A 17,242-nucleotide genomic window follows, 5' to 3' on the forward strand; every position below is an offset into this window, starting at 1 on the left:
ATTTCAAAATTTTTTTTTTGAAAAATCAATTTTTTGAAAACGGATCAATGAAAAATTTTGAAATTTAGTTTTTATGTGTAAATTAATTATTTCTTCAAAATGGCATACCAACTTTTTTTTTTAAAAATGTTAAAAAAATTTTATATATAAAAAATTATTTTTTTAAAAAACGGCTCCTACAATTTTCAAAATTTTTTTCTAAAAATACCTTTTTATACGAGAAATAAAATGGCATATTTGTTTTTTTTTTTTAAGATATTTTCAAACGGAGTTTTATTAATTATAAAAACAGATTTAATTTTTTTATACTACTTATGAAATTTCTTCAAAATATCAAATTTTAAATTTCTTGAATAAAAGCTTTAACATTATAGTTACTTTAAGCATAAGAGCAAGTACGTGCGACCCCAGTCGTGCAATTTATTTATAATGTCTTGTTTAATTGTTATCTGCAGTTCAAATTTGTTTACGATTCTATGCCTTTTACTACTTTTATCGCTGAAAAATTATCGGATGGAGTTTTTGGGTTTATTACTCAAACAATTAAAGTCTCTTAAGAAAACTCAGCCCAAATATTTCAACCTTTTATTAACTCTAATAAATTAAGTGTTGTGCTCATTATCTTGTTGGTCAGTTTCATATTTCTCAACCTTGTATATTGCTTCTAGTCATGTGAAAAATGAATTTCCGTAGAAATATTGTGTATAATAGTCGTAAAACCTACACCTGCTCAATTGATTGAATCAGTGTTATATAGGACATCGCTGCTTTAAGTATCTGTAAATGAAATTATAAAAATTACATAGAATTTTCTTTAATATTAAATGCACTACTTTGGCCAACACACAAATCTCAGGTGTGAACAAAGCCAATGATATACCAGAGTAGTACCTACTGCACTGATGCATTAAGCAATAATGCATAATGATTTTTTTTTTAATAAGCTAAATATTTTGTAAAATTGATCTGTTTGTTTGATCCTTTTTTACGTCAAGGTTTAAACTCGACGATTTTTTTAATGACTTCTTTTTAGTTTTTGAAATCTCCCTTCTTCTTATCAATATCAAAGAAAAATACTCATCGAAAAAATATTCGAATATAAAAACCTTCACCTCAAAGCCTTGTTAACTTTAGAAGATACCTACAAAATACTTACCGTCATAAAATTCTCTAACGATGCTACATAAAATCCAGCTTTGACTATGACTTCTTTTTGAGACCGCATCAGAATCAAGCAAAGCATTTTACGATACTTTGGTGAGAGATTATAATATCTAGATATTTGTATAGAAGTTCCCACCATTAAACTCTAGAATATAAATAATTTAATAACATATTTTTTACAAAAAGTTACTACCCTTACTTCCGTTTTTAACATTTCACCTCCAAAGCAATATATCAGCAATTGTAACAAAATGGATGTCAAAAAAGTAATATAGATTGCTAATATTACTGCGTTGTCCAAATTCTTAAAAAAAAATAACTACATATATTTAAAAAAAAAAAATAAATATTTTGCAAAACCTACCGTTACAAGTTGATAAATTATAACACAAACTTGCAGGGATGTTATCAAAAAGTGTATAAAAATTATAGGTTTGAAAGTTTCACAAATTTTGTTAGCAAGATCAAGAAGTTTTATATGATATTTGACGTATGAACAAATTTCGTAATTAATTGTAGCGTCATTTTTTAGAAATGTATTATTTTCAATATTTTGCTGCAATAGTTTGAAATGTGAACGCAAATGAATGGTAAATGCTATGAAAAAGCCATCGGTAGCAACAACATATTGAACAACTATGAAAGTTACTAAGCCCGTATAAATAAATGCACACTCATAGCCGGGTGACTGCTCTGCATCGAAGAAAAATCTGTAAAAGTTCAAAATTTATAAATATTTACAAATTTCGTTGACTTAAAAAAAATTAAATATGATTAAGGTCCATTTTCTTCACTCGGAGTTGAACACAACTTGAGAAATTTTACATTAAAAATTCTCAAGTTATGTTCAACTCCGAGTGAAGAAAATGGACCTAAGTATATCATCGGCATAGTTTTAAAAAAACGCAAACTCTAATTTTACACTTTTGACAAAAATATTAAAAAATAAAATATTTCTAAATTTTTTAATACATCCAAAACAATATAAATTTATTCTTTAGATTCTTTAATTATACCTACATAAATGTAAAAGAATTTATAACAGTAACAGATTTTTTGTGTTGGAATGAGCTGTCTGAATGAAGTCACTTTTGTATGAAATCTAAATCTTTACCTCATTGCCATAGGTAGTTCTCTGACTATTGGCACGTTAAACATTTTACCATATGCTACCTTTGCCACAGGAGTTACCATAAAGTAAGATGCAGTAGAAATAATCGAATAAAAATACAAATTAACAGCACGATCCGCCATTTTATTTTGAACTTTTATAAAGTTTGAAGCAAATTCGTCACCTATTTTGTATACATAATTATTTTAATTATTCGAATTTTTGTTTCAAATAAACACTTTTTAATCTTACTATTTTCCCACATTGTTTTAAATTCATTTGTAATTTCCAAAAACATCTCTTTATTAATAAAATAAGTTATAAATTTGACAAATGATAATATGTTGGTACAGGCAACACTCATACAAGCTGTAACTAATTCCATATTATTTCGGTGATAAATTAAGTAATTTATCAATGGATATTGCGCTGACGCCACTACAAACAATAAGAATATTTGCGAAATTTGTTTCAATTTTGATTCTTTAATTTGTTGATCTAATGAATGTCCCATTCTGTTAAGACATTTAGTTTGTCTATAAAATATTTGTGTTCCAATCTTGATTTCCATTATAATGGTTATACTAATAAAAGGAAATTCGATGAAAAGGACTTTCGACTTTTGAATTTTGTGATGTTTCGACTGCTCCTTTTATACATGAACATCCGAGGCATTGTTTAATTGCCATTCGCTATGACAGCCAAGGGTGGAATTAATTAAAATTATACAATGTGATGATTTTTGATTCATTCAAAAAGACAACATAATAACAAGTTATTAGTTTGACGAATCAAAATATTGATATACAAGAATTTTGATTAGCTTCATTTTATTTTAAATAAGACATGAGTAGATAGTTGAGTAGGGCGATTATAATCAGGAACGACTATAAAATCAGGTAGGTAATTAAATTTTGAGTATTCACTTATAATTGGTGGTTATACAATAAAGTAATTTTTGTTATTCAAAAAATGAATAACTACACATGATTTTTAAAAATAAACAAATACACAAATGAAAAAAAACTCTTGGAAGTTTTTTTTCTGTTTTTCTTATTTTTCGCAGCAGTCATAACTCTATCAGCTCAAACCTTATCACAACGCGCAGAGTAATCCCCAAAAGTCACAAGCTGTTGCAATTTTAGATTTGGTGCAAGGGGGAGATTTGAGGTTTAAGGTTAGTATTAAAACGAAAAAAAAAATTAATTTGTTTTTGTAAAACTTTTCAATTATGTACACTTCGCGTCACTTGAATAGAAACAACATTTTTTCTTTAGAAAATAGCGATTGGCGCTTTGGTGAGGTAACTTAGTAGATTTTTGGTTTTGCATTTTCAAAGAGGAACCTTTAACAAACAATGTTGTAAAAACAAAAAACCCAAAACAGAAACCGTATGGCTTCTAGTTGCGTTTTTTCGCATTACCTCACAAAAAACAGTGTTTTTTTTGCGTCACTTGAATAGAAACAAGCTCTTAAATTAGATAAAAATGATGAAAAATCATGGAAAACGCTAATTATAGTAAAGCAATATTAAGCTTTGACATTATTTGCACATTATAACCAATTATGGGCTACGAGCTACCAATAGGCACCACAGAAAATGCATAAATAGCAGCTAACATTGGAAATGCACCTGCACTATGCAAAATCGAGAAAGATATTGGAAAATTTGCCAAATTTGGATGAGATAATTTTTAAAATATCGGAAACTAGTGATCAAATCAAAAAATAAGACAGGTGAGACCCAAGTCACGAGCAGAGAAAAAAATAACTTAAAAACTAGCTGCAATTTTCTTCACTTTGCCGCTAAAATCGGTCAAAAACGTGGTGATAGTGCGATGGAAACGTGTTGGTGTGTTCCATCCTGGAAATTATAAAAGGTGCACAACATTAAAAAAGCCTCAAAATGCAAAATAACAACATTTTAAGTTCTACTAAGATTACAAAAAATTTAACTATTTTATAGTTGCATTCGAACTGAAAAGTAGTGGGGTAAAGAGTGGTTTTTTAAAGGAAAACATACCAACTCAGATGGACCACGTTAATATTAGCCCTATTTCATTGGTTTATAAAAGAATAACCTTAATCGCATCGCCAATACAGGGCACTAAAATGTGTTATAGTAATACGCTTTGTTTTAATGATGTGCAATAGCAAAATTGAAGCTTCACGCTTTAAAAACAGATGCTAACTTTTACAAAGAAATAATGGTAGAAGCTCTTGGCAAGTTTAGGAACGTGGAAGAACAACCGTCTTAGAGATTGCACAAGGATAGTTCAAGAAAAAACAACGCAATAAAAACAAAACAGATGCATTCCGGATAAAAACGAAAGTTTATTTCACTTATTCAATCCTTAAATTGTAGAAAATGTCATTTTCTTAATTTGTAAGAAGTTACTAAACACTTTTATCACTTTCTCCAATTAGGTCCACGATTGTGTACAGTAGAAGTGCATTTTCAATGTTAAATTCTATTTATGCATTTTCTGTGGTGCCTATTGGTAGCTCGTAGCCCATAATTGGTTATAATGTGCAAATAATGTCAAAGCTTAATATTGCTTTACTATAATTAGTGTTTTCCATGATTTTTCATCATTTTTATCTAATTTAAGAGCTTGTTTCTATTCAAGTGACGCAAAAAAAACACTGTTTTTTGTGAGGTAATGCGAAAAAACGCAACTAGAAGCCATACGGTTTCTGTTTTGGGTTTTTTGTTTTTACAACATTGTTTGTTAAAGGTTCCTCTTTGAAAATGCAAAACCAAAAATCTACTAAGTTACCTCACCAAAGCGCCAATCGCTATTTTCTAAAGAAAAAATGTTGTTTCTATTCAAGTGACGCGAAGTGTATGTATTTTAATCTGGAAGAATAACACTGCACACTAATGCAAAGTAGGAAAACTACCAAATAAGTATTTTAGTGTGACCGCATGTAGTTTACGTATGGGATTCCAAAAGTTACCCTATTTGAAATGGAGTATTGTTCGAGGCAATCCTTTTTAACGAATAGAAAGTCTTTCCTGCACTTTCTTTTGAAATTTTTCGCACCTTTCTACAATAGAAGTATGTAGAATACTTTCTTTATTCAGATATAATTGAAAAGTTTAAAAATGTCAATTAAAGATCTAACTGCACATGAACACCAAACAAAAGAGCTGATCTACGAACTTCAAAAATTTAAGAAAGGATCTGTGATCAATACACAAGTCCTTATGTAAATTGAGTTAATTCTTTATCTAAGCTAATATAATGTGTTTTAATAAATAATTGATCTTGAGCGCAAATGCACTGTCCGTTTTCATTTCATAGATCGGTAGAACGATATCTAAAAAAAGCTTTAAACCAAATTTTTACAACCTGAGCATTCTTCTAAGCGGAGTTATGAACAAAAATACATATTTTGGGATATTTTGGTTCTTAGCGAATATATGTATAGGCTCCAGTATGTCGTAGCGCAAAAATTAAAAATGCGAATTATTCTTTATAGTAGTTTCTATCGCTTAAGTGTAACTTTATCATATTTAAATAAGTCCATACAAAAAAAAAACGCATATACATAAGATCCTGCTTTAGAAATAAAAAAAAAAATTAACCGTTATTAATGGTACCTTGGATGAAACCGTTTTTTTTTTTTTTTTTTTTTGACTTTCTCCTTTGTTAGTGAAAAGATTTCAAATTTTTGTACGAAAGCGTTTTTGTAACCTTAAGAAAAAATTTAAAAAAAAAAAATGAAAATCAATGTCCGATGAATTTCCTTGAAACTTTGTTTCGATATGTAGACTAATAATTTCTTCAGTAATGCATATCGTCGGTCTCATAAGGAAACGTCGTAACTTTTTTTGGAAAATGACTTGTGTATGCTAGTTTTCAGAAAATATGTCAGCGGAGCTACCAAAAAAAATTGAAGTCATTCCGAAAACTCTAAATAGACTTAAATTCAAATTTTGTACAACACTTTACTCTCAACTACTCTGTTGTTTCTCTACTCTTTTGTCTCTCCTGTAAAATTTTGATTTTGGGAATTACGAGGTTTCCTTATGAGGCCGACGATATCTAAAATTTTTAAACAAAATTCCAAAAACTCTTTGTTATACAAATGTACATATATGTACTCGTGTAAGGTGTTTTCGTTATTTTGAAAAAAAAAACAATTCTTTTATTTAAAAAAAAAAGCTTTGATATTTTATGCATCTTATACCATAAGAGCAAAATGTGTGACCCAACTGTGTATTTTATTATCTCTATTTTTTTTTTTTGTTATTATATATTGCACTTAATATCATTAAAACAACTTAATAAATGTACAAAATTCTATTTTCGAAAAAAAATTGATGAAAAGCAAAGCCAATAATTAAACAAAATAAAAAAAAACCTTGAAAGTTTGAAGTGACACAATCATTTTTATTTTAGTTTTAAGTTTCTTGCAAAGGCTAAAGCCATAGACAGAATTTCGGATGACGTCATGTTTGATTGTTATTTCTTATTTTTACGAATGTACATTAGGGTGGAGTGAAACTGGACTTTTTTTTTTCTTCTTCTAAATACCAGGGACGGGTGCCATTAGTCATCAAAAAAAAGCATACCAAATCTCAGCCCGATCAAAAAATATCTTGAGGGTTCACAACGCCCTTGAAAACTTACATGCTTGTTGGAAGTAAAGTACTGGGAGCAATTTTCAAAAGAGAGGGAGCAATGTGCCAAAAAGTTAGAGCGTGTAGGTTCGGTCGAGACAAGAAAAAAATCGTATGGGAGGAGGGTCGATTGCCCTTCGTTTAGCGGGGAGGGGCAAATTAAAAACAAATTATTTAATTTGAAATAAAAAAATATTAAAAATCAACGGTAACAATTACAATAACGTGCTATACCTTTTTGTAAAGCCAAAAACCTCGTCTTTTACAAAAAATTTTGATATGGCTATTTTCTGGCACAGTTTTTGAAAAATTAATTTTCGAATGTAAAATTTTGAAAAAAAAATTTCAAACAATTTTTTTGAATTTTGAAAAAAAAATTTCAAAAAATTTTTTTTTTCAAAATTTTATGTAATTAAGTACAACTTAAGTTTTTAAAATTCGATGCTATATTTGTTTTTGATGCCTATTTGTTTTTGAACAAAAACAGAAAACTGCATCCAAAAACATCTTTCCATTTACAAAAAACCAAAACTATTTTTGTCTAAGAAATTTATTTATTTTTTGTTTTTACGTGGCTGGATCATGGGGGTTGGGGGTGCTCGCCGCCTTTAGTCAGTAAAATCGCAATTTTTTAATGAAAATTGAACAATAAATAATAATGTACTTGTTTTTCGAATCAAATAAAACTGAGTAAAACAATAAAAACTCAAAAAACTCCATAAATTAACCTCTATGGTGTTTTCATTTTTTCAAGTGACTTGTGAACCCTCTAAAACTTCTTTGATCGATCTGAAACTTTTTTGGCGTTATTTAAGTTCCAAATGGCACCCATCCTGGCTATGTAGAACAAAAAATAAGACAACTTTTTTTTCACACCACCCTAATGTACATAAGTACCTATATGATCGAAACCTAACAATTCGCGATAGTCTGAAATTATGAGATTTCTTAAAGAAAAGAACGTTCAAACTTGTATCTTTTCAAAAATGTAAGCCTTTAGAATTATTCCGGAGTTGATAACCATAATTGCAATATTCTAAAACAACAACAAAAGTCTTACAACATAATTTTAGAAACGCTACAATTTATTTGAAAAGAAAATTCCTAATTTTTGTTTTTATTCCATTAATATAAATATCTTTTAAGTAAATGTTACTGCACACTCGCCAATTGTTTCCTCAATTTCGTCTGAACCTCCAATGGAAAACTCTTCAACGCCTCCTTTGCACAATCCACACAAAATGTCGACACATAATAAAAACTACATTCAACATCTCTACAAACTAATCGATCACACAAACAACAATGAGCTCCGAGACATATGAAAAACTCTGGTTTCTTGCGCCAACGTGGCGGATGTTGTTGAAATGGATCTCGCATAATGTAATTTTCTTCCATCAACTTGACACCCAACACAAAAGGTGGTTCGGTTCCTTTGTAATGGACCATTTCATTCATTCCACATGAACTGCAACAAAAATTTATCCGAGGAATTCGATCATCCTCTTCAGCTGGGAGGGGAGGTTCAGTTGATGGTTCTTCTTTGGGAAGTTTCAATTGATCGATTTCATCTTTTTCAGTTTTTATATCAAGTTCTTCTGATGGTAAGATAGATTCTTGGTTAGAAGTTGTGAATGAGGATGATGTTCCCGGGAGAGGAGGAGATGATTCTTTCATGGCTGTAAAAACAGAGAATTCGATGAGGGAAAGATGTTTGAAAAGCAAAGATAGATAGAATCTTAAAGAACGAATTTATTTTTATTACAACAATTATACAGAGATTTAGTCTTTTCTTAATGAAGGTCGACTTGGAAGATCTTTTGGCCACCAATTAGGTTTAAACGTTTCACAGGGTTGTCCATTAACTACAAGCTCTTTGGCTTTTAGCACTTGTTCCACTCGAAGAAGTGCCAAAGCTTGCTTTTCAATAACTCCACGAATTGTGCCCACCGAAGCTCCATCTGAAGTTTGAACAGATGTAACATCTGCCTCGGGGACATTTGTTAGTTTTAGAGGCATGAGACGTTTCCTTATCACTCCTGTGTGATAGACTCGAGCTGTAAGCTCTTGGCCGACATAACAACCTTTTTGGAAGCTGACTCCATGAAGGAAATCACAGTTCGCTTCGAGAGGGAAACATTTCCCTGGAGGATGATCAATTATACCTTCACCCACTCCATGGACATAACGATGCGTGTTGTATTGAGACGATGTGGATTGTTCTATTGTGATGCTACTTGGAAACATCTTTTCGATATCTTTGCCCTCAGAACCTGCCGGGAGGATAATTCTAACCCCGAGCTCTTTTAATCGTGGATCTGGAGTAGACAAAACTTTGTCAGGTTTCTTATCATTTGGTTTTGGGACATCTCCATTTTGGATAGGATTAAATACAATCCATGGAGTAAGTTCTTCATTGACACAATCGATATTGATTTTTCTTCGAACTCTAAAAAGTCGAAGATGCTTCCTCAATTCATTGGACACATCACGATCGCATTCAATGATGAATGAATCGGCTTCTGGAGTTCGATAGACAATGGAATCGTATAAAACTCTTCCAGCATTGTTAAGGAACATTGTATACATTGAAGGATTGCCATCAACATGCAAATGATTCATGTCATTGGTTATTAGGCCTTGTAAGAATGGAACAACTTCGGCGCCTTGAATTCGAACTAAAGCTCGTTTTGTCAAAGGTTCAGCTAGATATTTGGAAGCAGTTGTTATTGTTGTTGCTGTTTCTGCATATCGAGCAAATTGCTTTACACATGTTTTATGAAGTATATTCATTGTTTTGTGTGGTCTTTTTTTCTGTGAAAAGATATTGGACCTGGAAAATTAAGGTTTTACGTAATTTGTATTTGGTTTACCAGTGAAAAAAGTGATGAAATAAAGTTGTTTATTATGTTTTAATATCGTCTTAAGAGCGGGATTTGATTAAGGTTCTTTTTTTAGTCAGATATTGATAAAATAATCTGTAAAAAATGCATAAATTCGTAGAAGAAATTAAAATTTTCGATAAAAACCTTTCTTTGCTGCAGATATAAAAATAATCTGTCAGATGTCAAAACATTAAACAGCTGATACGGCAGCGTTCATAAGCGTAAATACTTTTTATAAACAGGGTGCTCTGAGTTTTGTTTTTATTTTTATGAAAATAATGGGTGCGTTCACGTACCGATCCAAGGGTATCCGGATACCTTTGTGTTGTGATGTGATCCCAAATAAAATCTCAGCTGATAGTAAACATGTGTTGACAAGCAAAAAAATCCAAAGGTATCCTAAAAATTTCTGGATTCTCGTGTATCTTATGGGAGATTTAACCCTCTACCGCATACTAACCCATATATGGTTTATCGATTTCATATCGATTTATTCCCGTTATATTTGCACCAAATGTCAAAAAGAAAAAACTTTAATAAAACTATGTCTATTTTCCTTTAATTAATCGGTTTTTATTATCAGTAAGAGAGTCGTGATTCTGAAATAAACTCATTGTTTCAAAAGCATGTCAAAAGTGCAAATCAGTGAATAAAAGTGTGAACTTTTCAAGTGTTTTTTTTATAATAAATGAGTAAGTTGCATCCAATTAAAAATAAGTTTCGTATGAATTTATTATACTTTTATATGTTTACGAAGTTTGTTTTTTGTTTTTTTAATAATTTTTGTCTTTTTTTTGCTTTTTTTGAAAACACCATATATGGGTTATTATGCGTTGGCGACTTACATTACTGATTTTTGTGGGAAATTTTTTTTTTTTGTAAAATGAATTCGAAGACTTTCTTTGGAAAAAATAAGTGTGTTAATGCTAAAACTGGTGATGGCTTTCGACGTGATGACGATCTAGCTTCAGATTCTGACCCTTTTTAACATCAAACAAGCCATTTCCGAGCACTTTTGCAAATCTGTAACACCTACAATGTCACGAAAAAGAGGATGCCCTTCAGCTTTGGCAGGATATCAAAGCAGAGATGGAACTAAACAAAGCTGAGGGAGTTATATACAAGTCACGGAAGTCCAGCCCCATCTAATCCCCAAACTCCAATTCACTCACAACAACCAAGGGCAAAAGCCGTTGAATTCAGTGCTAACTGAAAACATCGACCATATCCCTGAATGGCAAACAAAAACACCAATATGTCAAATTTACGGACTGAAAACGTATTGTGTACGTGTAGATAATGGAAGGTGTTCTTCTGCAACAATGATGAAAGAAAGAGTTTGAATAAATTCCATGAATAAGGAAAGTCCAATGTAATAAAAACATACTTTACAAAACACACCTTGAATGCATACTAAACCATATATGGGTTATTAATTTTTTGCTGAAAATCGACTTGCTGCATACTAACCCATATATGGTTTATGTTTCTAAAAATTTATATATATGTAAAAAAATAAAAAATGTTATGTAATACCTTTTTTCAACCCCTAATAAGGCTAAAAAATTGTTAAAAAAAATTTTATTTCAATTCGTTCATAATTCATGCAGTAGAGGGTTAAGGAACAGCTGATTCGTGTTCACAAACGTATCGGATACTTCGGTATCTTGGATAGGGTATCTGTGCGTACGTGAACGCACCCATTTGCTACTGAGATTTGTATTTCAAGTTATTTTCTTTAGAAATGGAAAATTAAATCTGCAAATATTGGGCCTTCTTTCTTTTAGCAGGGTCGAAATTTTCACACTCGTTTTTATTTATTCGTTATAACTCTTTAAGGCTGGGTATGCAGGAGTAGTTGAAGCGAAATGAAACATTAGGTATGTTTATTACAACCGGTTTTATGTCATTTTCTTTTTGCGAGATTTAGAGTCAGATTTGTGAATCTAACAGATAAAACAAGTAGATGAAGAGGGAAAAAGTGGAAAAATCTCAGATTTCATGATCTGTTTGTACGCATGTACCACTTTACCACGTTTACCAAGTTTACCAAGAGTTTACAATGTTAAACAAAACTTTGTGGTTTTTGAGCTGGAGCTAGGCACAACTTGGCTAAAATTTGGAGTATGAGAGCAAATTAAGATCGATATTATAGCTGACAAATCGACCAATTTGGGTAACTGTTCATCTATAGAAAAAACTTGAACAGTTAATATATGATTTCAATTGCTGACCAAATGTCAAATGATCTAATCAATGTATTTTTATGAACAGTCTCTAGTTTTTTTTTTAACTAGTCGAGAAGCTGTAAGAATTGCAGTCATTTTTCACTCAAGAGAAAAAAAAAATCAACCACTGTCTGGAACTTTGTTCTAGTTCCACTAAATCCCTATGTGCTGGGTTATTGTGGTTACTATTATAACCCCTCTACCTCTATATAACACTAGTAATAAATAAAGAAAAACATACCTTTTTCAATTGAAATGTTTTATTTTTTTTTTATTGGCAATTGTTACATAGAATTTATTATTGTTATTATTTTGTTTTAATTTTCATATACGTTTTTGTATATTTTATATAAAAAAGAGCTTTTTTTTAAAATGGTATAGAACTTTCGTTTTCTTTTCTGTTTTTTTTTTTTTTTATTTGTTTTATTAATATTATTTACAACTATAATCATTTTTATCGTAATCATTATAATTGTTTTATAAATTCTAATATGTATTCATGTAATGTAAGATTTAATGTTTCTGCATTGATTTTAATTAATATATATGTATTTATATAATATTTATACTATTTTCTGTATTTAATAAATTTGCGATTTTTTTATGAATTTTATATTGATAATAATAATTAATTATTTTGTTCTATGTGCAAAATTAAATTCTTTATACGTTGACATAAGGGATTCGGTAAGATATATTGAAGTTTTATTTTTATTTTTTGTATTTATTTATTTTATTAATATGTACTTTATTTTAAATAACTTATCATGATTAATGCAATTTTATTAATTAAAGACACATCGGATTTGGAAAAGGCTAGACTAATTTAATTTTGTTTTTTTGTTTGTTTAAGATTTTACAAAATTTATGAACTAATTGTTTTCTTTTTTTGCTTTTGATATAATTTTAAATCTTTTACATTTATTTTTTTGTTTAACTAGGTATAATAATGGTCGAATTACGCGTTTATTTTTTATGTTTGAAAACCAATAGCATAAGAAGGTATAAAATATTTTTGTATTTTTGGATAGGTTTGAAAATTTTTCTTAACTTTTGTAATATTATATTTTATTTTATATTTAGGATATCAAGATTAATGAAAAATATACATTTAATTCAAATCGTTAAATACTGTAGATGACATTAAACAAAGAATAATGAAAGAAATTTAAAATTTTTTTTTGATAATGAAAATCTTGTTGTTTATTTTTTAAGGTGATATGGGTGAATGATTAATTTATTTATTATCTACTTCTTTACTTTGCATTTTCTTTTGGGTTAATTTTTTTTTTATTAAAACCAAAAATTTTAAATATAATTTTTTGTCTCTTCTATTTAAATGAACATCAAACGCAATGACGAAGAAAGATGAAAAGAAGACACTCTTTGAGTTAGAAAAACTATAAAAGAGAAACACCTCTTATCTTCAAGCCAAGCAATTTTGCCCAACTCGCCTTCATAATTGGTTTCTCTCGCTTGTTTAATAAAGTTTTATATGAACATAATTTAAAATTTTGAAGAAATTCAATTTCGTAACTTGAAAACTCATATGCTTTGGGCGTTTGACTTAACCTGGGGTTTAACCAACCATAATCGTCTAGGTGTGCGATGATTGGATCATAGAGATATTTTTTTGTTAAAATAATAAATCTTGAGATGAATTTTCTGAACTCTAAGAAAAATAGCATGAACATATTGCTTTCTATGCGAGATATGTAAAGGCTTTTGATTTCATATCCTATAAGTTTCCAGTGCCTTTGTCATCTTTTGTGTTTAGTATCAAAATCAAAACCACATAAATGGGAACAACTGTTTCTAGAATTTTTTGAGCGTTTGCAAGTGCGAGTAACTCCATTTTTCTGGAGGACTAAACAAAAAAACTGTAACGTAAAGTATATATTTATAATTTATTTAGCTTTTAAAATTAAACTCTTACTTAAAAAGATGTTTCTCGACTTGCTTTTATGCTTTAGCAATTTAATTTGTTAAGATATTATTTTAGGTGTATTTTATCTTAAATTTATCCTATCGCATATTCTTCACATATCCATGGCACGTTTTATAAAACAACACACAAATCCACATAAAAAACATTTGTTGATAAGAAAAAAATTATGATTTAGCTTAAAAAATATTTTTAAAATTACTTGAAAAATGGTGGTTTTTTTAAAGCTTCTTTTTTAAATTCAGAAATAATTTTATAACTATACATAAGCTTAGAATTCTAACAAGCATTTTGTTACAACATCGTAACATCGATTAAAAAATATCTTAAGACATTTATATAAATACTCTTTTAATTAAAATTATTATTAATTGTTTTTTATACTTTCCATATAAACTATTTAGATAATAGATTTATTCATTTAATACTTTTGTTTTGTTTCCATTTAACCCTCTTTTCCATTACTAAAGGCTGATTCTCAGTCTATGTAATTAATTATTATTATTATTATTGAATTATTATTTTTAACACTTTAAATGATATTTAAGTTTTATATTTTGTTTTTATTTAAATTTCAAACATTCAAGGAATATCTATAGCTGGAAAGGAAAATATATAGGTATTTTAACAGTGTATAATTATAATATTTTAAAAGTCTATAAAATAATTTATTTCGATTGGGATTTAAATTTAAGTTTGAATATAAAACTGAAACAAAAAACATTCACAACGACATCGACGCTTCTTTCAAAAAAATAAATACTTTGAAATTGGTTTGGTTTGTGTAACAATATTTTTTATGTATGTACTTTCATGAGCATTTTTAATAATAAATCCATTTAAATATATTTTTTTGTTTTAATAAATAGAAAATACTTTGTAAATAGAAAATTTGTTTAAATATTTAGATTTTATTTATTAATTTGATAAAATAAATTATTAAAATATCTATTTATTTATTTTGTTGTCATGAAACAAGAACTTTTACAACAACTCAATTAAGAGATATAGTTTAAAAAGAAAACCTAAATTTTTTATCAAAAAATATACAAACAGGGATATATTTTATTTTATATTTTTTTTTTTCTTATTTTGTTTTACAATTAACCTAATTAAAGAAAAGATTTTTTGTTTGTTTTTAATTTTTATTTAAAATTTTATTTTAAAAACATTTGTGCGCTTTGTTTTGTTTTCAAAAAATGTTGATACTTAGGTACAATGTTGCAACATGAATTTCTTTTAAAAGCTATCCATATACTTTCCATTCATTCAATTTTTTTTTTAAATTATTTATTTATTATTTTTTTTAGCAAATTGGAATAAGTTATTTTATTTTTAATGTTATTTTATATTATTTATCTATTTCTATCATATCACTTGTAAACAAATTAGAGGTACCATCATTCGTATAAAAAGGTAGTCTTATTAGATATACACATAAACATTTAATATGAAGTTCTTACAATTTTTATTAATAATAATACACAATATTTTGTTTTTTTGTTTTAACTTTTAAAACATTTATTAATTTATATTGTTTATTATTATAAAATAATATGCAGTAAAAAAAGATTAATTTAACTAGATATACATAATATTTTATATATACTCTATATTTTAATTTATGTAAAAATTATTATTATTTTTTTTTTATTTAAAGTTTTTTTTTTTTTTAATTTAAAGTAATACATATATATATATATTAAGTTAAATAACATTACAATTGATTTTTATAAGAATCAATGCCAAAGTACATTGAATAATCTTTTCATCCAAAAATCAGCACAAATATTTTGCTGAATATAAGTCAATAGCTTATATTATTCCAAATTGTTACAAAAATAATTTCTTTTTTTTTTTAATGGCGTGTGCAAGTTGTTAGAATGACTTGTGACATTAGATAATTTGAAACAATTAAATAAAACAACAACAAGAAAAATTTATGTGGTGAAACATTTATTTTATTCTATTTCAGAAATTTGAATGAGTGACCAAAAAATAAGGATATAAAATTTAAAGTGTGCTAAATATGTCCGAAATAGTGCATGTAATAAGTCTTAATTGATTGGAACTGAAGATTATAGAAAAATAGTAGGTAGATACAGCAGTTATAAAATTTCAATCCATTCGTTTACTTGTTGCAACAAACAGAACTCACTTTAAAGTAAAGAGAGAAACAACTCATTGCGTTTGAGGTTGAAGTTTTTTGTTTATTTCTATTTGTTTGAAGGTTACTCCTTCTGCAAGATCTCTATTTCTCTAAGGAATTAGAGATTATGAAACTCCAAATCGTTCTCAAATTAAATGTTTATCAATTTTAATAAAATTTAAAACTCGGCGGATGAAATTAAAAAATCCAAAAATTAATTAAAAAAATCCAAATAAAAGATACTATCATAAAGTTAAAGTGTGGCAAGTTTCAAATTTTTGCTGCAAAATATTTCGGCTAGAATTTGAAAATTATAGTTCAAGAAGCACCCCTTGCTTTTTAGTTGATTGAGGGCTGGGCGCAGGGGTTAAGCTAGGATTACACGGTCAACGCGTTGACTCTCTGACGTAAAAATTAAGTCAAAATCTTTCCCAAAAATAATGTCGTTACGTGTAATCGTTAACAAAAAATGCTGCCAACGCCCTGATACGATGACACTCACGCTGATACGTTTTAACGGTGCGTTCACTGAGTGAAGATTTCGTTGGCCGTTACCCCTAGCTTTTGAATTATTTTAGGTACTTGAAATATTTTTTTTTAAGTTTTTTTCTAATTACACTAGCCAGCTAATTTCTATTTTTAAATTAAAAAAAAAATGAGAACCGCCCGACCCATTATAGCCTTTTCCCAGAATCGTTATGACTATCAATTTGGTACCAGTAAAACGGTTCCAAAAAGCTTCAGAATGCTTTCGTATGCTTCTTAACATAAAATCTGAAATAACATAAATGCAGTGACACAGTCATAGTTCTTTCATAAGATGTGATTCTGTCGTTTTTTGAGTTTAAAATGATGATACGGAGGCATTTCATGCTGTATTGATGCGAACATGATAACTTGTGATCTGAACATCTGAACATAAGTTCAGAATTTTGTTATTGGTTAGATAACTGTCATACAAATTTATAAGCCATCATAATTTGTATGATTATTTTGAATGTTAGCATTGAATATCCGAACCCACAATAACATCATGCAAAGTAAGGGTATTAAAGTAATGACCTCAATTATTATCGTGAACATTTAAAATTTAATGTACATACATACCTACATTTATGACAATATATTGT

General features: G+C 28.5%; 3 protein-coding genes across 3 annotated transcripts; all 3 read right to left on the minus strand.

Moving 5' to 3' along the window:
* Nucleotides 1-623: 623 nt before the first annotated feature.
* On the minus strand, nucleotides 624-3,008 carry LOC129915869 (odorant receptor 82a). Its single transcript, XM_055995566.1, has 6 exons — nucleotides 2,528-3,008; nucleotides 2,279-2,459; nucleotides 1,529-1,874; nucleotides 1,364-1,468; nucleotides 1,157-1,309; nucleotides 624-777 (listed from the first exon to the last, which is right to left on the minus strand). The coding sequence occupies exons 1-6, from the start codon at nucleotides 2,844-2,846 to the stop codon at nucleotides 721-723; spliced, it is 1,161 nt and encodes a 386-aa protein (XP_055851541.1). The 5' UTR covers nucleotides 2,847-3,008; the 3' UTR covers nucleotides 624-720.
* A 4,961-nt stretch (nucleotides 3,009-7,969) lies between these two features.
* On the minus strand, nucleotides 7,970-9,907 carry LOC129916179 (cysteine-rich DPF motif domain-containing protein 1). Its single transcript, XM_055996001.1, has 2 exons — nucleotides 9,779-9,907; nucleotides 7,970-8,584 (listed from the first exon to the last, which is right to left on the minus strand). Exon 2 carries the CDS (start codon nucleotides 8,580-8,582, stop codon nucleotides 8,058-8,060), a length of 525 nt encoding a protein of 174 aa, XP_055851976.1. The 5' UTR covers nucleotides 8,583-8,584; nucleotides 9,779-9,907; the 3' UTR covers nucleotides 7,970-8,057.
* On the minus strand, nucleotides 8,645-9,916 carry LOC129916178 (putative transferase CAF17 homolog, mitochondrial). The gene is made up of 2 exons (XM_055996000.1): nucleotides 9,779-9,916; nucleotides 8,645-9,719 (listed from the first exon to the last, which is right to left on the minus strand). Exon 2 carries the CDS (start codon nucleotides 9,696-9,698, stop codon nucleotides 8,688-8,690), a length of 1,011 nt encoding a protein of 336 aa, XP_055851975.1. The 5' UTR covers nucleotides 9,699-9,719; nucleotides 9,779-9,916; the 3' UTR covers nucleotides 8,645-8,687.
* Between the last annotated feature and the right edge of the window lie 7,326 nt (nucleotides 9,917-17,242).

This window comes from Episyrphus balteatus, chromosome 3 (genome assembly GCF_945859705.1).
Source record: "Episyrphus balteatus chromosome 3, idEpiBalt1.1, whole genome shotgun sequence".
Lineage (NCBI taxonomy): Eukaryota > Metazoa > Arthropoda > Insecta > Diptera > Syrphidae > Episyrphus > Episyrphus balteatus.

What these genes read in the sequence shown, in the direction of transcription:
- LOC129916179 (XM_055996001.1), bottom strand. Translation starts at nt 8,582, where the DNA reads ATGAAAGAATCATCTCCTCCTCTCCCGGGAACATCATCCTCATTCACA.
- LOC129916178 (XM_055996000.1), bottom strand. Translation starts at nt 9,698, where the DNA reads ATGAATATACTTCATAAAACATGTGTAAAGCAATTTGCTCGATATGCA.
- LOC129915869 (XM_055995566.1), bottom strand. Translation starts at nt 2,846, where the DNA reads ATGGAAATCAAGATTGGAACACAAATATTTTATAGACAAACTAAATGT. An exon ending in GTGAAATGTTAAAAACGGAA is followed by an intron (nt 1,310 to 1,363) that starts GTAAGGGTAGTA and finishes TTTATATTCTAG; the next exon opens with AGTTTAATGGTGGGAACTTC. An exon ending in CGTTAGAGAATTTTATGACG is followed by an intron (nt 778 to 1,156) that starts GTAAGTATTTTG and finishes TTTCATTTACAG; the next exon opens with ATACTTAAAGCAGCGATGTC.